The sequence below is a fragment of the Ipomoea triloba genome, chromosome 6, assembly GCF_003576645.1.
Source record: "Ipomoea triloba cultivar NCNSP0323 chromosome 6, ASM357664v1".
NCBI classification, from domain to species: Eukaryota; Viridiplantae; Streptophyta; class Magnoliopsida; order Solanales; family Convolvulaceae; genus Ipomoea; species Ipomoea triloba.
Window position 1 is genome coordinate 8,239,957 of NC_044921.1, and position 26,110 is coordinate 8,266,066.

General features: G+C 34.2%; 3 protein-coding genes and 1 long non-coding RNA gene across 9 annotated transcripts; all 4 read left to right on the forward strand.

Annotated features, from left to right (window-relative positions):
- Window positions 1-8,042: 8,042 nt before the first annotated feature.
- Window positions 8,043-10,150, forward strand: LOC116021810 (early nodulin-like protein 2). Its single transcript, XM_031262289.1, has 2 exons — window positions 8,043-8,704; window positions 9,188-10,150. The coding sequence occupies exons 1-2, from the start codon at window positions 8,584-8,586 to the stop codon at window positions 10,021-10,023; spliced, it is 957 nt and encodes a 318-aa protein (XP_031118149.1). The 5' UTR covers window positions 8,043-8,583; the 3' UTR covers window positions 10,024-10,150.
- Window positions 10,151-11,868: 1,718 nt separating this feature from the next.
- Window positions 11,869-12,763, forward strand: LOC116021811. Its single transcript, XR_004099073.1, has 3 exons — window positions 11,869-11,996; window positions 12,083-12,359; window positions 12,445-12,763. It is a non-coding gene; the product is annotated as an uncharacterized LOC116021811 (long non-coding RNA).
- Window positions 12,764-13,122: 359 nt separating this feature from the next.
- On the forward strand, window positions 13,123-17,910 carry LOC116021540 (G-type lectin S-receptor-like serine/threonine-protein kinase At4g27290). 6 transcript variants are annotated; one of them, XM_031261968.1, is made up of 8 exons: window positions 13,126-13,626; window positions 14,465-15,299; window positions 15,450-15,653; window positions 16,104-16,366; window positions 16,478-16,688; window positions 16,856-17,093; window positions 17,264-17,414; window positions 17,490-17,910. In XM_031261968.1, exons 1-8 carry the CDS (start codon window positions 13,534-13,536, stop codon window positions 17,787-17,789), a joined length of 2,295 nt encoding a protein of 764 aa, XP_031117828.1. In that variant the 5' UTR covers window positions 13,126-13,533; the 3' UTR covers window positions 17,790-17,910. The 6 variants fall into 6 exon arrangements, 5 of the variants coding, with proteins under 5 accessions (XP_031117828.1, XP_031117825.1, XP_031117826.1 ...); XR_004099020.1 differs by having other exon boundaries at window positions 13,123-13,626; window positions 14,465-15,653; window positions 17,259-17,414; window positions 17,490-17,630; XM_031261965.1 differs by having other exon boundaries at window positions 14,465-15,653.
- A 679-nt stretch (window positions 17,911-18,589) lies between these two features.
- Window positions 18,590-23,012, forward strand: LOC116022955 (probable bifunctional methylthioribulose-1-phosphate dehydratase/enolase-phosphatase E1 1). The gene is made up of 12 exons (XM_031263878.1): window positions 18,590-18,889; window positions 19,090-19,226; window positions 19,665-19,760; window positions 20,451-20,570; window positions 20,876-20,965; window positions 21,143-21,325; window positions 21,410-21,565; window positions 21,689-21,838; window positions 21,934-22,035; window positions 22,249-22,358; window positions 22,476-22,594; window positions 22,779-23,012. Exons 1-12 carry the CDS (start codon window positions 18,661-18,663, stop codon window positions 22,868-22,870), a joined length of 1,584 nt encoding a protein of 527 aa, XP_031119738.1. The 5' UTR covers window positions 18,590-18,660; the 3' UTR covers window positions 22,871-23,012.
- The last annotated feature ends 3,098 nt before the right edge of the window (window positions 23,013-26,110 follow it).

Sequence of the window (26,110 nt, forward strand, 5' to 3'; positions counted from 1 at the left end):
GATAATGAATTCCCTGGAGTCATTCGCGTCCACTAACATCTGTGTATTTTGTGTCAATATTCTGTGTATTCTGGGCAAACATTCTGTGTATTCTAGGCAAACGTTCTGTGTATTATAGATAATGATTATGTGTATTATAGATAATGAATTCCCTGAGTCATTCGCGTCCGCGTTACTAACACCGAAATGACGTCATTTTATGTACGTGGTGCACATTGCTATGTGCACCATGGTGCAGGGTATAACGATTGCCCTGTAACCGTGATGTTAGCATAGATCGAGTGTCAATTTTGACGCGTCCATTACAAAAAAAAAATGTTGAATTTTTCATAACAAGATATATTAATAAAGAATCTAAAATTTGCAGTTGAAAAACAAGTTTTTAAACAACTTTCTATCCATTTTGATAATGAATCTGAAAAAAAAAAAATGATCAATATTATTGCTGGCCACAAATAGGGTTGGAAATAGGCTAGGTCAAGCCAAGTCTTAGAAAATTAGGTCTAAACCTGCTGTGAAAATTTAAAGCCTGAGCCTAGGTCTGGGCCTGTATGTAGACATTTTTTTTAGGCTCAAGTCTAAGCCTACAGTTTGACCTGGTCTGGCCTGAAGCCTTTTTAAAAGCATGTTTAACATATAAGCCTTTAAAAAGGCTTCAAAATAGATCCTAAATAGGCTTTGAGCCTATTTAAGACCTACATTTTTAAGTCTTTTAAATATACCCGTAAAAAATTACAAAAAATACCTAAGTTCATATTTAATAATGAATGACAAAACCATAAGTTCATATTTCATAATACAATATCCAACAACACAAGTTTAATAAGTAAAAGTTCGTAATACAAATTCAACAAATACAAGTTCAATAACCGTACCACAAGTTGATGAGTAAAATGGTGAATGTAAATATGAGGGTGAAAAATGTCATTCCGCAGGATTGGGACTATGGCGCGTATTGTGTGAATTATAAAACTCTAGGCACTAAAGTATTGGAATTCACCATAATCCAAGTAAATAATGATTTATGAATTAAAATAAAAGGTATGCAAATTAACTGAGAAATAAACTGTATGATAAAGGCATGGGTCATATTAGGGGTATTGCTATCTTTACGCTCAACAAACTTAGAATTAGGGGAAAAACCATTAACCAAGGATTTATTGGCAATGCACTCAATAATTCAGTTTAGCTACTTTCGTAATCAATAAACTAGAATTAGGCTAGGATTGATCCACTTTCGTGATGCATCAATTCTAGCCTAGAAACACAAAAGACAATTGTTATGTCGTGGACCCAAGTCCACCTTGCAAGGTGGACTTGGGTCCAATACGACGTCGTTTCACATGCTGGGGATAACGGTGCCATTAGTGGCACCGTTTTCCTCAGCCAATAAATTTTTTTTTTAATTTTTCAAAAATATATAAATGAAATTGTTCTATTTTCGCGCATTCTACCGTCTTTCACAATTTCATCTACGATTTGTCTTCTTCATCTGCAATTTCACCATTTTCACACCTTCATCGCCCATTCTAGCAGTCCTTCACAGTATTGATCGCCTGAATTTTTCCAAGCACAGTCAACCGTTGTATTCATCGCACTTTTGAAGCATTCTAGAACATGTATTACTTACTTTGCATTCTTATATTAGGGATTGTAGATCGAAAATTTCAGGTTTTAGTAAATATTTTGTGATTCTAAGTAGTTTAACGAGTTTATTTAGAATAGGGTTTATGTTCTATGTAACATACAATGTTAATGGTTCAAAAATGGAATTATATTTTTGTGACCTAGAGTTTTGTCTTTGTGAATGTAGAGCTATGTTGTAGTGAACCTAGAGCTCTGTGTTTGTGATGAGACCGGAATGCAACAAATAAATGATCCATTAAAAGTCTCGAGTGGCCCGGTAACAAGATCTAAGTCAAGGAAGATTCAAGAGGCTTTTAACACTTTTGTGCAAACAGATTGGAGTCCAACATCTTTTTGTGAAGAAGAAGATCAATCTGGAAAAATAATTCTATTCAATTGTCTTCACATAAAAACTTTTGAAGACAATTCAGACTTCAGTATCAGATCAAATTTCCCGGTGTGAAATTATTTGCAAGGTGTATTTTTTTTTAGGTGGGAAACTACTTTGCAAGAATTGTATTTTTTTATTTTTGGGTGGAAATTACTTTTGCAAAATGTTGTATTTTTAATTTTGGGTGGGAAATTATTTTGTATTTTAATTTTGGGTGGGGAATTATTTTGTATTTTTAATTTTGGGTGGGAATTACTTTTACAAAGTTGTAATTTTTTATTTTGGGTGGGATTAGTGACCTAGAATATTTAATACCTTATTTTCCCCTATAAATACCCCATAAACCCAATGGTTTGAGACACACCTTGTAAGAATTCAATTTGAGTGAAATTTCTCTTTTTTCTTTGCATGAGAAGTGCATTGAAGTTTAGGTTGTTTGTGAGAAGCATTCAATCTTGGTAGGCTAGTGAGAAGCTAGTTTATCCCTTTATCTTGTTCTTTATATTCACACACATATCCAAAAACCCAAAAAGAATACTATTACTCATATTATATAGCTAATTTTATTTTTGTATCTTAATTCTAGTGCTAGATTCCTAATACTCTAATTCTTAGCCTTGCTTAATAATCTAAGGGTTGAGAGTATTATTTGTTAGTTTGGTGAGGCATTTGTAGAGTTGGGATCTCAAAATCCAAGAGTCTACAAGGTAAGATCCTCTTTTGGACACGAAAGGTTCTTGAGTGATTCCTTGAGTGTGCACTTATTGCGGGAAGCAATCCGTGTACGCATCAGTTTGTGTACCTAAATCTCTGTATCTGTGAACATGGAGTATATAAACTGTGAATATATAGTTATGAATGTAACACTGAAATGTGTGAATGTGGAGTTTTCAAACTGTGAACATGGAGTATATAGACTGTGAATATAGAGTTATGAATGTGTGAATGTGTAACAGTGGTAATATAATTACTAAACATGTAGCCCTGTAATGTGTGAATGTGGAGTTTAAAAACTGTGAACATGGAGTTTACAAACTGTGAATATAGAGTTATGAAGGTGTGAGACTGTAACAGAGTTATGTTTCTTCTCAATCAAACAAATCTCACAAATATGCTTAGGAATATTCACAATAGGTAAATCAGAAACAAGCTCCTTTCTAGCTAGATAATTTAACCCAGAGAAGTGAAAATGCCTAAACCACAAATGCCACAACTAATTAGCATCACAAATTTCAGAACTAAAGCAAACAAGAAGTGCAAGCTTGATTTTTAAAGGAAATAGTCAATTTTGGGACACACTTACCTTTGCAATAAAAACTTCCTTAGCATCTGCAATGGTACAATACCCTTGAGTAATATTTATCTTATACCCTTTTTTTAATAATTGCCCCATACTCGACAAATTTTGGAGTACTTCAAGAACATAAAAAATATCAGATATAAAATTGTGAGTACCATCGATCATTCAACTGAATCGAGATTTTACCTTTTCTTAAAATTGGCACTTTTGAATTATTATCAAATGTGACTTTAGGCCGGACTAATTTATCTAGTTCAAAAAATAATTCTTTCTTCCCACAAATATGGTTACTACCCCCAATATCCAAGAATCATATATTTTCATCTGTAAAAAAAAAAAAATTGTTATTGACTAAAAGTAAGGTTTTAGGTCCAATAGGACTCTCACCAGACTTTTTAGCAATGTTTGCTTGATTTCCACGATTATACTCGTTATATCAGCAATCTACAATCATGTGCCCATATTTGCCACAATTATATTGTAGCAATAAAATAGAAATTTACCTTGTTTGATATTACATCCACCTCTTCCTTGGTTGAAGTTACCACATCCTCTTCCTCAAAATTATCCTCTAGAATTGGTCTTACACCTAGCAATGTTTTTTAGAATTTTCACTCACTTTCTAGTCACCACTATTATGTTTCTTTTAAAAAAAATCAATCAGAATATTTTGTTTATATTTTTCTTATTAAAAATAGGTGATTTTCTAACTGTTAATGTCATATGAGGTCTTCCGAGTATAGTGTTTTTGTCAGGTTTAGTCCTAAACTTTCAATTTGATCACCCGTAGTCCTTCGACTTTCAAATTGTTACCCTCTCTCCTTCAACTTTCAAAATTTAACCGGTCGTGGTCATCTTGAAAGGATCATGAGTGATTAAAATTTGATAGTTGAGGACTTGAGGACTATGGTGGTTAACTTGGACCACAGATGGTAGCAATTTAAAAGTCAATGAATTACGAGTGGTCAATTTGAAAGTTTAGGATTAAACGTGATAAAACCTCTATACTGAACCGTAAATGGTATTAACTCATGAATAAAGATACACAATGTATAACGCAATCTTCATGAAAACATGAATTTCAGTAAATAATCCTTATTATCATGAGTCATGTAATAAACATCAAGAAAGGCATGAATGTTTTATAGTGTAGTTTATCTCTTATAAAATTTATAAGTTATTATATAAAAGTGAGATTTATCCAATAGACTTAGCTTCTTCAAACAGTGGTAAATTATGCATTCATCAAAGAAGTCATGAATATTTTGTCTTAGTTTATTGATCACTCTCCAATTATTGATTCATTTTATTAAAATAATAAGGGAACTTTCAAAAATAAAATTCTCTATTACAATTTTGTAAAAAAAAATCAAATAAATTAAAATATGTCACGTTAAAATTTTAAAAATAAATATAAATATAATATTATACTTCAAACTCAACAGTTAAAATAATAACTGCAAGTTCACTTTTTGAAGTATAATATCAAATTTATATTTATATAATATTATACTTCAAGAGGCATCATATTACAGAATTATGGACTAAATTTTCTTCCGAAAAGAATTAACTCTACGGGCGCATTAAAATTGAATTTGATATAATAATTTTACAATAGTGAAAAAATCAAATACCGGTAAAAGAAAAGTAAAATTACCCTCCAAATTGATTACTCCCTCCGTCCCATTTTGGTAGTCTAGTTCGTTTAACGAGATTTGACTAGAGTTATTTTTAATTAAATTTTTCATAATATTAAGTTTAGCATTAATATATAAAATTTATATATTTAGAAACTATATTAAATGTACTATTAAACACAAAATTTTAAATTTAAAAAAAATTATTAAATAAATAAACAATAAAGAAAAAATTAATTTGACTAATGAATAGTAAATAGGACCGATAAAATGAGACAGAAGAATACTAGAATGACTACTTGATTTCTTATTGTGCTTGCCAGCGAATAGATGAATGTGTATGTGCATGGGGATTGGGGACACATAAATCAAAAGTAGCCCCACCTTTTGAATGCATGGAGCCAACAAAAATTGTCCCATAGAGATAATTCCATAAAAAATTCCACCTCCATTGTACCTCCCATGGCTAACCCCACCACAAATGACAAACCCTAGCTGTATTAGCCAGTAGGTTGGTAGCCTTCTTTTCTAAAGTGAAAGTGATTGATTTGGTATCCAATGAATAATGATCAATTTATTTATTTTTACTATTTATACTTTTCTTTTTTTTTTTTGAAAACATACTATTTATACTTAATCATGTAAGCACGGTGTTTTTGGAACTATTTTAACATACACATTAAACTCTAGTGTTTATCCAATTTAATTTGAATTCAAATTGTTTTATAAGTTTATATTCGAAACTAAAAGTCATTCACTGCTTCTACCATAAAAATGGACAGAGGAGATAAATCATAAGTTGTGCTTCACTTGACTTATAAACACCTAAATATTTGTAGCATAGAGTTGTATTAGTAGCAATTTTGTATAGAATATTCAATATCAATAATATTTTATTTTCACCTATTTAGATTAAAAAAAATGTGTGTGATACCTTTTAATGATACGGGATAGAATCAATAAATTAAAGGAATATAAATTAGAGATCAGTTGCCAATCACCTTGTGCTTAGATAGCATGTAGCGATTCTCTTTTGGTCTCTTAACTTTTGTTTTGTATTTTGTTCATTATGTCATTTTCCTTTTTTCGGTTATAGATTTATATGTGTCAGTCCATATTTAGTTTCAAAATATTTCAGTTGGTCTTAATATTCTTGTGGCAGGACTGTTTTTGGTCCTCCGTCCACAAATATATTTTAATAACATTAAAGATAACGTTCAAAAAAATAAAATAATAATAATAATAATGAGTGAGCTGACACTGTTGGTTACATTTGTCCAACTTACTAATCAGTAAATTGTGACAGCACCTGTGTGTATCATGTTTTGTCTGGGTAATTCTAACCATTTTGCACAGTATGGTAATGCAATTAGACAAAGGGGGTGGGAATAAAATAAAAGGAAGGAAAAGGCCATAACTTTTTTTTCCCATCTCCATTTCCATTATTATACAGAGAGTGCAGTGACTTATCTGCAGAATTGGACAGAACAATATCTATCTTTGGGGGGAATTGAAGGAATAATCTGCAGACTGCTATTTGGTGCAGCCATGAAATTCTTGTTCCAGTGCCCATGTTGCTCTTGCTTCTGCTTCATGAAACCCCAGGCAGGGAAGCCAAAGAAAGTCAAAGATGAAGCTGCAAAACCAAAAGAAGAAGCTAAGCCCAAACAACAAAAAGAAGAAGCCAAGACAGATTGATCTCATCTCATATGATGAATTGAAGATAATACAGACTGGTGCAACTCTGATCTTTCTGCTGTGATCAATAAGTGTTTTTTCTTTTTCTTTTTTGTTGCTTGTGTTCTTGGGATTTGATTATTGGCATTAATTATATTCTAGCTAAGCTAGGAAAACATAATCACTTTCATGTTTCTTCTAAACCAATGCTGAGAAGTGAGACCACCCTCTTTCTACCAATCTAATGCATCTACATCTACATACATATATAAGATAATTGTATCTATATCAAAATAATAATAATTTTTATTATTATTAGCTTCATAATTATACTCTCTGGATCTCATTTTACTTTGTTACATATTAGTAAAGTTCATTTCAATTTTTATTTATTTTTTTATATTTAATAACACAGGTTTGTAAATTGTAATGAAAACTGGTTGTTCACTAATACTAAATTAATTAATATAAAAAAATTAAATTATAAATCAATTTAGGTTAAGAATGAGTCCTTTGGATAGATGTAGATAACATATATGTATCAACAAATTTAACATAACATTTGATAATATTAGATACTATAAAACTATCATATAATCCAATCAATTTGTTGGTATTGGATATAACTATTAGTTTATATTAGCATTTTATATTTAATTTGTGTTTAATTGTATAAGATGAGATCTGTCGGTGAAGAACACACAAGTCCAAGAAATGAGACACAAACTTAATTGGTCACATAGAAACTCGAAATCGTGAACTTTTCTTTTACTAAGGTTGTGTGTTAGAGTGAGAAAGCTTGTGACTCTTCCATGGCTGCTTCAGCCTTCAGAGCTTGTTAATGTGTCTGTAAGTAGAGTTTGATGAGTGAAAATGTAGCCTCAATTCCTTTACACAGAGTGGTGAGCTCTCTGCTCTTCTCCTCCTTTTGTTGCTTCAATTGGGCATCACTGAATGGGCCCGGGCCGAGCTGGGCTGGTGCATTCATCACATGTGGTCACACTATTCAAATAATGTAATTGGTTCAAAGAATAGACTTAAAATAGAGTAATTGCAAATAAATTCTTAAAAAGTAAACAATGTATACATAATACTCAAAAAAGTATGTGATTACAAGGTTGAAAATTCACGCGGTGTACCATATTAAACAACTCTTATTCAAATTTTTTCTTGAATAAGAGTCTGTATGTGCGTGTGTCGATCTAAATCCAAATTACTCTTATATGCAAAAATATGTATGGATTGAAAAAAATTATTGTCATACGGGCAAATAATACTATGGATCCGAGTCCACCTTGCAAGGTAAGGTGAATCCGAGTCCATGTTCACAATTTTAGAACTCTATATTCACAATTTTAGATCTTAATATACAAAATTACACTACTCAATATTTTTTATATAGATTCAAAAATTGTGGTATACTATTAAACATAGAGTTATAAAATTGTTAATATAGAGTTCTAAAATTGTGACCATGGACCCGGGTCCATGGCATAACAACCGCACAATATGATAACCAGCCTAAGTTGCTCATAGTTGACCAACTCAGCTCGAGGCCAATAGACATCTCCCACAATAGTCAAACTTGCAACATTTTGGTTATCAAACTAATTATTTGACCAACTTGACAAGGTGCCTCTTAAAAAATACTTTAATTTATATCAATATTATTGCAATAGTAGCCTCTTTCTTCAGTTTCCTAATTTCCTCCCTCTATAATAATAATAATAACAACAACAATAATAATAATAATAAATAAATAATTTCTATCTCATCAGCATTTCAGTTTCATGTTCATTTCACCTTTCCCTCTTACAATGACAATATCATCAAGCTTCCTTATTTGTCTTCATTCTTTTCTTGCCACAATATATAAATAATAACTCTGAATTGCTGTATATATGTAATGCATACATCCATTCACAAATCCAACCAAATTAAAGAACGCTACAATGTATACCCACAGACATCCATTGATCATCTTAGGTTTCTTGGTCTCTTTGCATTTTTATTCATCAACATCCTATGCTGTCTCACCAGACATCAGTGGAAGAGACAAAGGCCCTTTTGGAGGTAATATTCACTTCACTGGGATGAACATTTTAAATTTCATGTTAATAACAGTATTTGTAAGTTTTTCTAGCTCTCTTTTGTTTTCTTTTCTTTTTTTTTAATTTACATTATATTTTATTATATGCATTTTTTGTTGATCCAATCAAACCCCATAATAACTAGCAAATTAAATAGATAGATCAAAATGGTTTGGAAAAAAAAATTGTAGGACTTTTCAATAGGTTGAATTTGGACTAGGCAAAACAAGTGAAAATACATTGTTAGTAGAGCTAGCTGAATCTAAGACTACTAAAATTTGAATATTGACCATACAATTTAAGATTCAAATATTGTAATATGTTTTTTACATAGTGCATTGATATCCACATCCTGCAGAATAAAACTAACCCAATAGAGTCTCATTAGTAATTTAAATTACTCAAAATGTAAATTACCCAAATTGCTAAGTCAAAATTCATAAATGTTTTGGTTAATGGGGTGTAGTGTCGAAGTCTGATGAGAAAGGGTCAAACTTGGTACTGGAGGTGAGTAAGGAGGATTATGAAAACTGCAACACAAAGAATCCTCCTATAAAGAAAATGGATTATGGAAATTCAATGTTCCAGTTTGGTCGGTCTGGCACAATTTATATCATCAGTGGAAATCAAGAAAGCTGTGAAAAGGGTCAAAAATTTATCATCGCTGTTCCTCCTCCTCCTACAGCTAATCAAGAGACTCCCTTGTCGTCGTCTAAGGGATCTTCTCCACCCTCTCTGTCATTAGGCCGTGTTTCTGAGGTTGCTCCAACTAAAACCATTACACCATATAGACAGGCCCCAAAAGCTGTTTCACCTAAAGGGTTTGTGACTTGTACACCAATTAGCTACTCTCCAACCAAAAGATTCACTCCCGCTTCCCCAGAAGTAGTGATTCCTACTAAAAGCTCTATTTCATCCTCACCCAATACCTTATCATCATCGCATGCACCTGTCAAGGCTCCAAGCCACACTGCAACCACATCTATCTCGCCCTCCATTGCATCTAAACTACCTTCTTCTTCACTATCACCAACTACACCGCATGCTCCATTATCATCAAACATGTCTCCTCAAGGATCAAGGATTATACCTTCTTCATCACCAACTCCACTCACTGCTCCATCATCAAACAAATCCCCGGTTACGTCTCCTCAACGACCAAGTATCATTGCTCCAACTCCATCAGGTTCACCACAAAAGTCTAATTCAGCAATTGGAATGCCAATTACACCTACACTTATCTTCGCATCACTCCTCTCACTGTTGCCTTACAACAATTATTTACTATTTATCATTAATTAAGAATACAAGTACTTCCAGTGGATTTTGTTCATTGGGTATCCAAATATTTTTATTCTCTTTTATTTCGTTATTTATTTTAAATCTTTTGGATCACTTGAGATGTAGTTACGTTGTATAAAAAACTGCTCTATTGAATATAGTAATATATTTTTGTATAACATATATAAACTCAGAGTAAGCTAAGATCGGTCGTTTCACATGTAATGAATCATCAATGTGAAACTTATTACAAGGCACATCAGTTGAGCAAGTAACAATTTTCTTTATTTAACAAGTAGGAGTTTGTTGGTGGTTGAAGGTAGCTTTAAGATGAAAATGTTGGTTGGAGAGAAACTCCATTAATGGAATAATTAAGCAAATTTTATGTTGTAAGTTGTAACTCTTAATCTCTTATATTAAATCCCACTGATTATTAATGTCAAGGGATTATACCAAAATAATATGACACAGCCTTTCATCAATAATCGCATATTATATTCCTCCAATACAAAAAATGGGGGAGAAATTACACATAATCTACTAAGTTGGGTGTATAAACACAGCACAAATGCAGAGGAAAAATATATAACTGATTGTATCAATGTGAATAACTCAAATACTATACAACTTCGATCTATTGCACAGTGCATAGCTCATGAAGGATTCTGGAACTCCATAATTGTTTCAGGAGTTAATTCCAGCAATGATCCTCCGACTATGTTGATTTTTCAAAATTAGTCCTCGACTTTTAATTTGGACAATTTAGGTCCATTGACTTTCAAATTCTTTCCAATGTTGGTTCTTTCATCAAATGTTGGTTAAGTTGAGGTCAAATGAAGGAGTAAAATTGTCCATTCACCTGTTTAGTGTATTATTACTCATATTTTTCATGTCCTATACGTTGTATATATGAATATAATTTCAGTCGAAGTCTCAATCAAAGCCATATAATCTCAGTCGAAGTCTCTTCGACTAAGATTATATTCATATATATAGCGTATAGAACAGGAGAAATGCGAGTAATAATACACTATACAAGTGAACTGACAATTTTACCCCTTCATTTGACCTCAACTTAACCAAAATTTGATGAAAGGACCAACGTTGGAAAGAATTTGAAAGTCAAGGGACCTAAATTGTCCAAATTAAAAATCAAGGACTAATTTTGGAAAATCAACATAGTCGGAGGACCATTGCTGGAATTAACTCTTGTTTCAGTAACACAGCAGTAAATTTAAACAAACGAATACTGTAACTTTTCTTTCCTTTCTCAAACCAACATACTTTTCAGAGCAATTTCATAATATATTAAACAATTTTAAAGAATTGCTTCAACTTTACGCCACTACAAAATTAACTTTGCGTATTCAAATCGAATTTCAGAACAAAATTATAAATTCCAGAAAATCCGAGAAAAAAAAAAACACATACCAAAGTCTCGATTGAGCAAATTAGTAACCAAAAAATTCAGCAAAATATCGCATTTTTAATGAACAGGAACTACAGAAAAGAATTCATACTCTTACGTGTTTCATTCTGTGCTGCTGCTATTTCATCGCTTCAGTAATTCGCCCAGAAGGTACAAGAGTCTAACAAGCACTATAGCCGCTAGAGGAGACCCTACCTCCGCGGAATCAACCTACATCACCCGGAGGTCCAACCTAGCGTCCCGTCTTTGGCCTAGGAAATAGTTAGCATCCTCGGCCAGTGGGCTACCCATCAACAGTGGGAGCACAGCCCGACCTGGCCAATAGTTGTCCATTGACCTGAATACTCAAGCAAATCATCCTCTTACCTGACTTTGCACTCCATGAGTTGGGAGGAGTGCACCGCAAAGGAAAGGGCCAAAGTACAAGGGACCCGAGGCCACAATTAGGGTCGAAATGGGGTAATTCGTTCACGAGGAGTCATCGACGAGAGTATTGATCATATCCTAATCATTATTAAGGGCCCGCAGGTCGAGTAATGGCCCTGGACCAAATAGCAACACCTTGGTGAGTTTGCAAATGCCCAGGGAAGTAAGAAAAAAATATTTTTATATTAGAAAAATACTAACTTATATTTTTGGATGGGCTTGTAGGCTGAGCAAGTTACCAAAAAATAAAAAGAAATGTACGCAGTAGTAGACCTGCATATAGTATAAGTGGCCCCGACGTGAGTTGGAAGCTCCGCGGTCTATACAAGAGATGCGACAGACAGTAAACAATAGCATCCAAATGGCTCGCAGGCTGGGTAAGTAGCCTGTGGAGGTAATAAAACAATTTTCAGCTTCATTTTGCACTAGTAGCCCTAGGCTTGGAAAACATGGCAAGCGACATAAGGAAACTTGTGATTAGATCCGCAAGTTACCCGAGAAGGTAATAAACAAAAAACACTTTTATTATTTTTTTACTACTCTTCACCCCCTTTCATTTCAAGTGTGGCCCCGCAATTGACCTGTAGGGGCACTGGACGCGGTGGTGGCTTGATCGGCGACTAGGGCGGAGGCAGTGGTGGGTGCAATGGGCGACGATGGTGGCTACGGTGGAGGCGGAAATGGATGCGATGGTTGGGTGGCTGCAATGGTAGACGATGGTAGCTACGGTGGTGGCTAGATAGATGGATGGAGGACAGAAATGGCAGACAGATCAAAATGGGTGGAATGGTGTGCGAGCTACGCAGATTTAGAATTAGCGGTGGATTATATACTATAATCTGCCACCATTCCTAGAAACTGTGGCGGATTATAAAGGGTATTTTTTTAATAATAAACATTATGCCACCGTCTCTTATAGAAATGGTGGTGAAAGGTTAATCCTTTATTTTTTTATTATTAATTTTTTAATTTACTTTCCACCATCGTTTCATCTTGGAACGGAGGTCGGAAAATAAAACGCATTTTTTTTTATAAAAAAATTGTATCCGTTCCATCTTACAACAGTAGTGGATTGTTCATCAATTATTTATAAAATTGTGACTACGAGTTTTTTTTAAAAATACACTACCCTCCTTATAAGAATGGTAAATTGATAAGTTCATTTAAAAAAAATAAAAAATACACTACCCTTCTTATAATAATTGTAGTTAAATGTCAATGTTTCATGTTCTTTTTTGTACTAATGAATAATAGGTCATTTTGTACATTGTCAAATAAAACTGTACATAATTAATTGATGAGCCGAAAGTTTGAGTGCCTAATTTCAGCGCAGATCTTAGATGTCATCTCAAAGCTGAGATGAAACTTGAAATTGATACCACCGCGAGCTCTCTTTTCCCACCACCAAGCGCCGCTACAGAGGCCCCTAGCTCTCCCCTCCATCTTCGGCAGTGGTGGTGCGGTAGTGATTACCAAATGCTCCTCCTCTGTGCAACACCCAAATGTACTTCTCCCTTCCCTTTGCAGTAATTAATGTGAATCCTCTGGTGGTGGAAACTAACAGATGCTCCAATGCGGGTCATATGGGTCGGGTTAAAAATCATTCTGTGAAAGCTCAACCACATGACTAGTTTGGACTCGTGATTATCGCTAAGTAAGGAATCTGTTTTGTTGTGATGAATGGATTAAGCAAACATGTAGATGGGGAAGAACATGCAGCCAAGCGTACCAAGACAGAATATCCCCCTCTCGCCTCTCGATTCATAAAGGTATTAATCTGTCCTTAAAATGTTTGCATTAGCTTTTCTTAGGTGGCTGTGGTAACTGGTAAGTTTTTAATCAACTTTTCAATGATAGTAATATGTTTCTTTTGCTGCATCTACTTGGACTTCGAGATCTGAAAATTACTAACATTGAAAAGTTGATTAACTCTGCCTGTCTGCCATGTATCACAGATAAATACAAGTTAAATCTTGTCCATTAACTTACAACTCAATGGGTTTATTGCAATTAACTGCCTAATTGGTTATTCATTATTGACTGACAGCTCAATGGGGTTTATCTGGACCGACTAACTGGTTTAATTGTACGAATTAACATGTTTGAGTGGTTAATTGCATTTTTCTGTTTAGTGGTTTATTTGATCATTTACGAATTAACATGTTTGAGTGGTTAATTGCATTTTTTTTGTTTAGTGGTTTATTTGATATTTTTCTTAAAATATACTCCGTATAATTTAAAATTTAAATTGAAATATAAATTATAAATACATAAAACACAAACAGTGTTTTTATTTTATTTTTAAATGTGAATGTGTCTGTTGGTCAAAGTAAGGGGACTGTAGTTGTCCCCACTTCACTTGCTTCAACATCAACTTTTATATATATATATTTATACTAGTAGCCCATATTAAAGTAAATGTGTGCTTGACAATTCAAAATAGATGACATAGCCGGCTAAGAAAAAGTCAAGAATATAATTTGAAGAAAGCAGATTGGTATAATAAAAGAAAATGTTTCTAAACTCAAGGAAAAAACAAAGAAGCTTTGCCCAATGGGAAATGATGTTCCATTGTTGGTTGCTTTAATGCTCTTAGTTTCAATTCAGAAGATTTCTTCTGCAAGGGATAGCATTACCTCCACACAGTTCCTTAAAGATGGTGAAACCATTGTTTCCTCGGGTGGGATCTTTGAGTTGGGATTTTTTAGCCCAACCAATTCATTGAATCGCTATGTTGGAATATGGTACAAGCAAATACCAGTTTTCACAGTGGTTTGGGTTGCCAATAGAGATACTCCCATCACCAATACATCTTCTTCAGTTGTCTTCCAGATCATCAATTCAGGAAGGCTAGCTCTTGTTGAAGGTAACAATTCCATTTTATGGCATACTAACACTTCCATATTAGTCCAAAATCCAGTTGCCAAATTATTAGATTCTGGGAATCTGGTGATTACTGATGGAAATGAGAATTTTCTGTGGCAAAGTTTTTATCATCCTACAGATACTCTCTTGCCAGGCATGATAATTGGAAAGAATTTCCATACTGGTGTTGAGATCTCTCTGTCATCATGGAAGACACAAAACAATCCAGGTTCTGGGGAATATACATTTTCCCTCGAAGCTACTGGATATCCACAAGTTGTCATTAAAAATGGCAGAATGGAAGTGCATCGCTCAGGACCATGGAATGGTATGGATTTGAATGGAACACCAGGCATGGGGAAGTTGGGAACCATCACCCAAACTTTTGTAATTGCTAACACAACTGCTTTTTTGCTATACTTCAAGGTTTTTAATAGCTCAAGCTTGGTAAGGGCAATAATATCAAGCTCTGGGACCTTACAGTTCTATTTATGGGAAGATGGTTCAGAGGAATGGAACATTCTCTACACTGCACCAACAGATATCTGTGACAGATATGGATATTGTGGAGCAAATGGTATTTGTTACTATGATAACTATCCTTCTTGTAGTTGTTTAGACAACTTTATGCCTAAAAATGCAGTGGGGTGCGTTCGGAGGACACCCTTGAGTTGTCAAAATGGATCCTCAGATGGATTCTTGAAATATAGTGGTCTTAAATTTCCAGATACAAAGTTGTCATGGTTCAACAGCAGTATGAACCTTAAAGAGTGTGAGAAATTTTGCTTGAAGAATTGCAACTGTACAGCTTATTCAAGTTTAGACATAAGCAATGGAGAACATGGCTGTTTGATTTGGTTCGGTGATTTGATTGATCTTAGAATGCTACCTGGGCAAGATCTTTACATCAGGATGGCTGCTTCTGATTTAGGTAACAATTTATAATTGGGTCACACTTGTGTGAGATCGTCTCGCGGATAAATATCCGGAGACGGGTCGCGTCAGGTCAGATCAATATGAAAATGTAATACTTATACTAATAAATGTAATACTAATCAGGAATAAAGTGTTTATTACTTATAAGGGAAAGTGTAATACTTTTAAGGAAAAATATAATACTTTTACATTATTTATAAGAGAAAGTGTAATACTTTTAATGAAAAATGTAATACTTTTACATAAAAATGTAAAAGTTTTATATTTTTCCTTAAAAATATTACACTTTTCCTTATAAGTAATAAACACTTTATTCCTAATTAGTATTATATTTTCATTACTGTTTCACACAAGTTTTTGCGTTTATAATTATATTGAATTTTCCAAGAGATAAATCTACAAAGTGTTTGTTGGCAGTAGCTAATTGAATATCCTGTTTTGGTAGATTACACTTCAAGCTCAAAGGGCAAGAAATTCAATATAGTAAAATTGACTTCATCATTGTTGATTGTACCGCTGGCTCTGAGTTTGGTGACTATGATTATGAAATTCTATAAACGGAAATGGAAGGAGATGAAACCAGTTCAACCAGAGTTGTTATTGGTAGAAGATCAAACGTTATTTGAAGCATCTACAATAACAAGAGCAACTGAAAACTTTTCAATCAAGAACAAGATTGGAGAGGGAGGGTATGGACCTGTTTACAAGGTAATTGTGTTGTCAAAAAATATATTATGACCAAGTAATAGCAGGAGCATTGAGCAGTTTGTTTTCCATGAATATCCAAGCTTTTTGATATCACAAAGAATTCATTTGCAGGGAGTTCTAGACGATGGTAGGGAAATAGCTGTGAAAAGGCTTTCAAAAACTTCTACTCAAGGACTTGAAGAGTTCAAAAATGAAGTCAATTTTATTGCCAAACTTCAACATAGAAATCTTGTGAATCTTCTTGGATGGTGCATTAAAGGGGAGGAAATGTTGTTGATATATGAATACATGCCAAACAAAAGCTTGGACTCATTTATATTTGGTATACTTGAATCATCTACTTTTATTGCATTTTATCACTTCATTTAAAATATAGAGTTCCTTCAGCAGTATATGCTTAACCAATAAAATGAATTCTTGGAAAAGAAAGATCCAATCTTAGATGAATTTTGTAGTTTCATTGAATGCTAAAAACTTTCTTTTGCACAGATAATTCAAGGAGAGTGTTACTTGATTGGACAAAACGCTTTGACATTATCAATGGAATTGCTAGAGGGCTTTTATATTTGCACCAAGATTCCCGTTTAAGAATTATTCATAGAGACCTTAAAGCTAGCAACATTTTGTTGGATATTGACATGAACCCAAAGATATCAGACTTTGGCCTAGCTAGAAGCATTGGAGGAAATGAAACAGGAGCAAATACAGCCCGAGTAGCTGGAACACAGTAAGGATCTCAAGTTCATCTTATATTGCTATATTTTTTGGTAGTTTAATATAACAATTAACAAAATAAAATTGTAAAGTATAGTGGTAAGGATCTCAAGTTCATTTTATATTGCTATATTTTTTGGTAGTTGAAAATAACAATTAACAAAGTAAAATTGTAAAGTACAGTGGCTACATGTCGCCGGAGTATGCAGGAAATGGGATGTTCTCTACTAAATCAGATGTGTTCAGCTTTGGTGTCTCGGTGTTAGAAATTGTGAGTGGGAGAAGAAATAGGGGATTTTCTCACCAAGATCACTATGAGAACCTTCCTAGTTATGTAAGTCTCACATTTTGAACATATTGTTTTACCAATCAATTGCTGCCCTAATCTACTAATTTCTGTATCCTGAAGGCTTGGAAGCTTTATAGAGATGGAAGATCAATTGAACTACTAGATGAGCATTTGGTTGAATCATGCAATTTGACTCAAGTTCTAAGATCAATTCACATTGGGTTATTATGCGTTCAACAACACCCTGAAGATAGGCCAAGCATGTATTCCGTAGTTCAAATGTTGTCCAATGATGCGGACTTGCCCATTGCTAAAAAACCTGGTTTTTTCACAGGAAGGGAAATTGAGACCCATATTTCTACTATGGAAATAACTGATTCTGTAAATGAAATCACCATTTCATTGTTAAATCCTCGTTAAAAAAGAATGCATAATCACCATTTCTATGTGTTCTTTCTAGCATTCATAGTTACATGTTGTTGAACCTAAAAACTCTTTTAAGCATACAAGGACAGCAAAATAAATATGCATGTTTATACCAGCACTTTTGTTAAATTTTGAAAATTTTAGGATTCTAAAGTTTGAAACTCCCTTTAGTCTTTATAGGATGTGCTTACTTTAGGCTTTGATTAATGTGTTCTTAAGCACCTTTTTGATAAAATTTTACATGCCAAAGTTATGTTGTATAAAAATAGTTAATTAAACTTCAGGGGTCAACAACAAATTAAATAGGAAAAAAGGTAAACTGAATCAAGAAAACTAGCATTTTGGGGAGGGGAAGCTGAGTTGAGAAAAGGGTATTTGAAGATGGAACCCATTGATTCTGTACTGAAGAAAGTGGGGAGAGTTGACAGAAAAGTGAAATGTGCATGGGTTTGGATGTGGGGAGAGTGCTCAAGTGTGCAAATTTTTTCAGCGGAGATGTAATTGGCTTTTTATATGTGATTTTTCTGTAAAGGTCATGGCCGTCGTTTTGGACGGTCGCCCCGGAAAACCACAATTGTTCGTAAATTGTGGCTATTTAATTTAATAATAATAACAAAATTTTTTCGTACATAACCTGAGTAAAACACTAGTTAATACGAAGTACATTATAGTGAGAAGACCAAATTGAGGAGAAATGGGACCATCCACGTGGACAAATCAGAAGTCAGGCTTGTGTCGCCGTGGAGCAAAAACATGAATTTAACCGATAAACGTAACAAGGAATCTATTCCACTTGGTCGCCACCGCACTCCCTCTCGCTCTATCTCTACACACCACGATCTTTGCCTATATATACGCCTCCAAGATGGCTGCGGCCGCCCCGCTGGTGGTGAACGGAGCAGTAAAAATGGCTAATACCTCACAGGCATACCTTGAGAGCGGCAAAGTCAGAGAGACCAAGGCCTTGATAACCGAGCTGTGCCGTCATTTCTATACTCAGGGTTGGGTCTCCGGCACCGGCGGCAGCATCACCATCAAGGTCCACGATGACTCTATTCCCAAACCCCAACAGCTCATTGTTATGTCCCCTTCAGGTATCTATTTTTAAACCCATACACAAATCCTTTTTTTTTTTTGCCGTTTTGATTCTCCATTTTCAATGAGGTGCAAATATTGATTCGATGGGTTATCTGGTCAAAGCTCTCTTCTTTCATCAAGTTATTGATTTTGCAATCAATTTCTCTGTATTGAGGTGGGATTGATTGATTTTTATGTGTTTTGGGAATTTGGGCAGGAGTGCAGAAGGAAAGAATGATGGAAGAAGATATGTATGTGTTATCTCCAAATGGGTCAGTTTTATGTGAGCCATTGGCTAAGCCCTACCCTAACAAGCCTCCCAAGTGTTCTGATTGTGGTCCTCTGTTCTTGAAGGTAAGTAGCTCATTAAAGCTGTCATTGCAATCTTTAGGTTCTTCTTTTACTCACATATGCCAAGTTTTTGGATTAAGTGCAAACTTTTGCTTGGTGTTCAATGATTTAATGTAGTTATGGAATTATGGGTTATCATTAAACTTCAAAACTTGGGTAATTAAAGTTTTTGTTTGCTCCCAATGAATTTTTCCTATGATTGCTTTAATTAAAGTTTGAGAATTTCTATTCGGTTTAAGTAATTGTCAGCTACGTAATCATATTTATTATGACAACTAGCAGTATCAGTTTTTTTTTTTCCTTCCCAGTGTGCCCAGGCTGATTGGTTTAACAATGAATGTATTTGAATCTAACATTTGGTGAGCACTATTGGAGAATGTCTCACCTTTATCATTACTTATTATCCTTCTCTCACTTTTTATCATGGTTGTCATTTTCCAGGCTTATGAGATGCGTAATGCAGGTGCTGTGATCCATAGTCATGGAATGGAATCTTGTCTTGTAACAATGATCAATCCATCATCCAAAGAATTTCGGGTGGGAATTTAGACTTGTTTGTATTTATATATTATATCTAGAGTTCAGCTCTCTGTATTTAAGAGTCAATATTGTCTCTTCATTACATCTGTGGTCATGATTTTACACCCCAATATGGTAAAACAGAAAAAGGAAGAGAAGTTCTAAAGGAAATATAAGAGCATGATATCTGATTTCCTTTGTTTCTGCTTAGGTTTCTTCCATACTTAATGGAAAATGAAAATCTAAGGCAAATATTGGTGATATATTATTGTGGGTCATTAGTGGAAATGAAGGAAAATAAGAAAATAGTGACAATTAGTGGCCTTTGTATCATTTCTTCTTGAAGTTGATGCTTATCTTTTCTTTTTGTACACTTTTCTTGGAGTCTCGGAGTGATATAAACTAAATGCAGTACTATCTATGACATAATCTTCTCTATGTTTAAGAGATGGAAGGAATTATATTGGAATGAATCTCAATCAACTATTTGTTGCTCGATAATGGCATCAAGTGTATGTATAGTTTGATATTAGATTGTTTTGGATGTTAACACATGTGAAGGAAAGGAGTCTCAACAATGTTTCATTTTATCCTTCAAAAGCTCAAAATGAACAACTTATTTTTTAATGTATTTTACTTTTTGTCGGAATGCAGTTCTCTCTCTCTCTCTCTCTCTTCTCATTGATTATGCTATTTTATTATGATCAGATTACTCATATGGAAATGATCAAAGGGATTCAAGGGCACGGTTACTATGATGAGCTTGTGGTCCCAATCATAGAGAACACTGCCCATGAAAGGGAACTCACAGACTCTCTTGCTGAAGCTGTAGGTTCAAGAATTCGAATCACCTTCTCTTTTTTACTTTGCATCTGTGATGTGCATCGAACTGTCAATTGTGTTTTCTAGATTGTGCATATTTGATTTCCAAACTAATGTAATAATATGGAAACAATTTGATTGCAATAGATGGTGTTCCTTCTATCCCTTTCTCTAACTGTAAGCACACGTAATAATAATTCAGAAACGCCTTTATCAATATGTGTGCATAGTATTGAACTTCCAGTAACAATGTTTTGTACATGGAGTTGAAGTTGATTTTTAACAAATTTTCTTTGTTCAATGCAAAACAGATAAAAGCTTACCCAAAAACAACAGCTGTTCTGGTCCGGAATCATGGAATATACATATGGGGAGATTCTTGGATTAGTGCTAAGACACAGGTTGGTGCTTACGAGGAAGTTTTATCTCCTGCTTCCTTAAATTGGTTTGCAATTTCTTACTGTGGTATAGTTCATGTGACAATGTTCTGGTCCGCAATTTCATACCTTTTTTTTTTTTGTTTTTTTTTGTTTTTTTTGTTTTTTTTTTGTTGTGGGGTTTTATGCCTTACCTTACAGGCTGAATGCTATCACTACCTCTTTGATGCTGCAATTAAACTTCATCAGCTAGGACTAGACTGGTCAACGCCAACTCATGGCCCCATCCGTAAGTCTATTGGTGTTTTAGGCAGTTTACATCCTACCAAGGCATCTGCAAAAGAGGGGAGTGTTGCTTCAAATGGTGGAATCGGGCCATCAAGAGTAAGTTGCAAATATGTGCCCTTTCCGAACCGTAAATAAAATTTGTGTGTATGTATCTGCAGAGTGATTTGCACTTTCTTGCAGCGCTGCATTGTTCTGGACATTGAAGGAACCACTACACCAATATCTTTTGTGTCTGATGTTCTCTTCCCTTATGCTCGGGATAATGTGGGGAGACATTTGGATATCACATATAACACTGCGGAAACTCAGGATGACATCAAATTACTGAGAGCTCAAGTACGTTGAGCTTTTAAACAATAAATATGGAGTATCATAATTCATTGCTTATTATTCTTTCCATCAACGTCTATAGCAAGTAGATGCTGGTAAATAACGGCTCTATTACGTTCATCATTGCAGGTAGAAGAAGATTTACGGAATGGGGTTGCGGGTGCTGTGCCCATCCCGCACGATGATGCTGGGAAAGAAGAGGTAATTGCAGCTCTGGTTACCAATGTGGAGGCAATGATTAAAGCCGACCGCAAGATTACTTCGCTAAAACAATTACAGGTAAGCAGGGGGTTATTTGGATATCATATCAATTTCAAGGAACTCTATTTTCTCGCTGACCCTTACGTCGATTTGCTTCACATCCGATCTTTCAGGGTCATATTTGGCGGACTGGTTTTCAGCATAACGAGCTAGAGGCAATTGTTTATGATGATGTGCCCGAAGCTCTAGAGAAATGGAACGCTTTGGGCATCAAGGTTGCTCTCATTTCCACCTTCTCGTATACTTGTTTGTTCAATTCACAGTGTGCTGTAGTTTCTTCGTGATTTGTTGCAAATGAACCATAACACTACGCCATATGAACCAATATAAGCTTTTCTCTATAAAATATATCGATATAAATGGTTGCCAATGCATTTCCACCTACATATCCATATTTAGGTTGTTAAATTTTCTACGTTATTCCTCAGGTCTACATATATTCAAGCGGTAGCAGATTGGCACAGAGGCTCTTATTTGGCAACACAAATCACGGGGACCTGAGAAACTTCCTTTGTGGATTTTTCGACACAACAGTGGGGTAAATTCATGGCGCTTACAAGGAACTTCAAAACTAAATAGAAACCATTTTGATCCTAAGACTGCTTGTTATCATGCCAATTTGCAACAACCGATCCTTCGTGTCTTCTGTTTTTAGGAACAAGAAGGAAATGAAAAGTTACATCGAGATCACAGAGTCTTTGGGAGTGGATAACCCATCCGAGATTCTGTTCGTGACAGATGTCTATCAAGAAGCAACTGCAGCGAAAGCCGCAGGTAAGGATTATGCTCATTTCTCCATTCATACCGTTCTTCAATTCTTGTATGTAGCAACACCCTTATGAGAGAACCGTTCCTGAATGGGGCCCACCCGAGGCTCGATTAGATTAATCTGGGATGAAAAAACATGCCCAGACAGACACTGAATGAATATCTTAAAGCATTACTTTACGTGTTTCAGGTTTGGAGGTGATCATCTCTGTTCGCCCAGGAAACGGGCCTCTGCCTGAAAATAATGAGTTCAGGACTGTCAAAAGCTTTGCAGACATCTGATAGAGGCTATACATACCAAGATTTAGCACCTTGTTTGTGTGAGTTTGGGCATAAATAATGTTGGAATACTTCTTCCTCTTACAAACATTGAAGTTATTGAAGTTATATTGCTCCATAAATGTTGTTCTACCCTCTCCTGATATTATCGTTATAAAGTAAATATACGCGGTAAGGGTGAGCGCAGAGCAGATTGGAGTAAATTTGGAGTGAAATTGTATCCAATCCGCTAAAGATGGATTTGAAAATCTCATCTGCTTTCACATTAGCTAGTGGTGCAGATCCAATTCACTAGTGACGGATTTTTGCCAAGTGGATTCACATCTCATCGACTTTAAGTAAAAAACAATCTTCTTAGAATATTATTTCTTGACTAAATCTTAGACCCCTACATGGAAAATGAAAAGCAGGAGGTCAATATGATTGAAAACAATTATTGGTTATATTTGTATATGTACATTAATTTGTAAATAATTGTGTAGAGGGGGGACAAATCAACCCTAATAAGACTCCAATTCAAATAAGACAGCACCATATGAGCCATTAAATCTTTTGGTAGCTTTCATTAAATATCTTACAAGTGAGGGCCACCATATACAAAGACAAGTCCCTTTGGGAATTACTTCAGCATATATATGGATGTTCATACCGATGACTAATTGTCACTATATTTCATCCAATCATTCACACACTTAAGAAGTGACCATTTTAACATCATCTATGCATTTTAGGCAACTTAATTGATGTTCAAATAACCAACAACTAACTTCTTATCTCATTAGTTTGTAATATATACATACATGGAATCACCACCAAAAGTTACCTACCACCAACATAAGTTGGCTAAAATTTTCCAACCACATATCACCGGTGGTTGGAATTTTCAATCACATCTCGGTCACCTTTAGTTGTTGGGCGTTGGTCGAGTTCAGCCTATGCTCGATTCGAGACGTGATACATGGTTAATGTCCACCTCAAATAGATAATCAAATAATTTTGTGGTTAAGCGTGCTTAATTTATAGCAGTCACAGAATGGGTGAATCTAACATAGTGCAGCACTGAGATTCATCATTAGTTTTAGTCCAAAATTTTAAAGAACAATATAACTCTCATCTTTTTTTTTTTTAAAGTTTAATTAGAAATATTAGACGGTATACACTAATTTTTCAACAGTGACGTATTGACGCAATATCCCCATATTCTTAATCCTACACCAAGAGATGAATATGATTCCAAAGTCCAATGCATTAACATAGTAATGTGGACAAGTACTTTTCCATTATGGTGTTCAACTGTGCATATATTCTTTAATATTTACAGTAATAAGTTAGTGCAGCACATAATCAAGAATATGAATATATAATTAATTTGATCCCAATCACAAGTTGCATTCACTTGGCCCAAACACACTCATTCCTTGTATGCAACAGATAATCAACCTACCAATACAACAATAGTTATACCATGGACCGGGTCCACCTTACAAAGTGGATCCGTCACAATTTACATACTGAATGTTCACAATTCAAATTGTGAACATTGAATATGTAAATTGTGTGTTTTAGACTCGGGTCCACAAAATAATTTGTCCCAATACTACAATTGTTATACCATGGACCAAAGTCCATATTGCATTGTGGAATCTGGTTCAAAAATTATGTATTTGCACTTGATATATTTTGTGTTTGAGGTTAACCGTTTATGCGCTTATAAATAAATTGAAGGCATATAACATGTTAACTATAGACACATAAAATAACACCTACATACACATAAACTATTGCCTGCAGGTACAAAATATGTTAACTGCAAAACATGTTGACTGCATTCAACCTACCCACCCCACTCCACCCAGCAAATTATATTGTGGACTACGGTCTACATTGCAATGTGAAACACTAATAAATGTTTATTTTTTAATGTACTAAATGTTTTAGGTAATATACTTAAAATGAACCTTCAACGCACTAAATGACTAAAATTGAACTTTTAATAAATGGACATTAATATGCTAAAAATGAATATGTATGTCAGTGATTCACCTTATAATTCACACTATAATGGTTGACCCCACCCCACCCCTTTTCTTCTTATGTAGAATTTTTGGCATTATAAAGGCAAGATTCTCCCTCATTATAAGCAAAAAAGTCATCATTTTCTTTTTATCTTGTCTTACTTCTAATAAAATAAAAGGTCTTTTAACTCTTCATGCTGCATGCATGTTACTATATACTATTTAGTACAGTATTCCATGCCTCATTTTATGTGTTAGGCTTTAATTTATTAATAATCATTAATTTAAGTTATTTATAGGTTAATTGATTTGTATTAATGTTATTAATCAGTAAACATGTTAAAAACAAATGTTTGTTTGACCAATTCATCACATATGTAAAGTTGAACTCCATTTGATAACAAGTTTTAGTAATCCCTTTCAAAAAAAAAGTTTTAGTAATCCATTCGGTGCAACTCTTCCGGGGGTTACCGAATTTCATATTCATTCTCAATCTTTTTTACTTTAATTTTTACACATATCATAAGTATAATTATATTGTTACACCATGGAATAAGATTCATATAGTATTGTGAACTTTGGTCTAAAAATTGTCTGCAATTAACACATCATGTACTTGCAGGTAACAATTTCTGCACCCGTAAACAAATTGATGGTACATAACATGATAATTATAAACACACAACATGATAATTACATACACATAAATTGTTAACTTTAGGTACAAAATATATTAAAAACGGTAGACACATAAGATGTTGGTTAACATATTATGTATCTGTAGTTAACATATTTTGTACTTACACTTAACAATTTATGTGTCTATAGTTATCATGTGTGTGTGTGTAATTACCATGTGATATGCCTTTAATTTGTTTACAAGTACATACAGATAGAGTTAATACAAAATCTAAAGGTTATTTTTGAGTCAGGGTCCATAATACAAAGTAGAGCCTGATCCATGGTATAATTTACCTCATAAGTACATTATAGAAATTTACACATATACCACCTATAGAATTAAAAAAAAGAAAAATAGACGAGACATAGAGTAATTTTAACTAAATTGTTGTTGAGTTTTAAGTTGATTTATCTCTTTATGATTCTCTGTTAGTAGTGTAGAGTTTTCCTAATGTGGTTTAGTATGGTGGAGAAATAGATGGATTGCTCCCCATCCCACTTGCATAAATGCACCCATTTAGCATATGACACAATTCTTTGTAGAAAC

Excerpts from the sequence above, each read along its gene's own strand:
- LOC116021540 (XM_031261965.1), top strand. The coding sequence starts at position 13,534 with ATGAATGGATTAAGCAAACATGTAGATGGGGAAGAACATGCAGCCAAG. Across the intron at positions 16,689-16,855 it reads CTTGGACTCATTTATATTTG|ATAATTCAAGGAGAGTGTTA; the intron begins GTATACTTGAAT and ends TCTTTTGCACAG. Across the intron at positions 17,094-17,263 it reads GCCCGAGTAGCTGGAACACA|TGGCTACATGTCGCCGGAGT; the intron begins GTAAGGATCTCA and ends TGTAAAGTACAG.
- LOC116022955 (XM_031263878.1), top strand. The coding sequence starts at position 18,661 with ATGGCTGCGGCCGCCCCGCTGGTGGTGAACGGAGCAGTAAAAATGGCT. Across the intron at positions 19,227-19,664 it reads GTGGTCCTCTGTTCTTGAAG|GCTTATGAGATGCGTAATGC; the intron begins GTAAGTAGCTCA and ends GTCATTTTCCAG. Across the intron at positions 22,595-22,778 it reads AACTGCAGCGAAAGCCGCAG|GTTTGGAGGTGATCATCTCT; the intron begins GTAAGGATTATG and ends TACGTGTTTCAG.
- LOC116021810 (XM_031262289.1), top strand. The coding sequence starts at position 8,584 with ATGTATACCCACAGACATCCATTGATCATCTTAGGTTTCTTGGTCTCT. Across the intron at positions 8,705-9,187 it reads AGACAAAGGCCCTTTTGGAG|TGTCGAAGTCTGATGAGAAA; the intron begins GTAATATTCACT and ends AATGGGGTGTAG.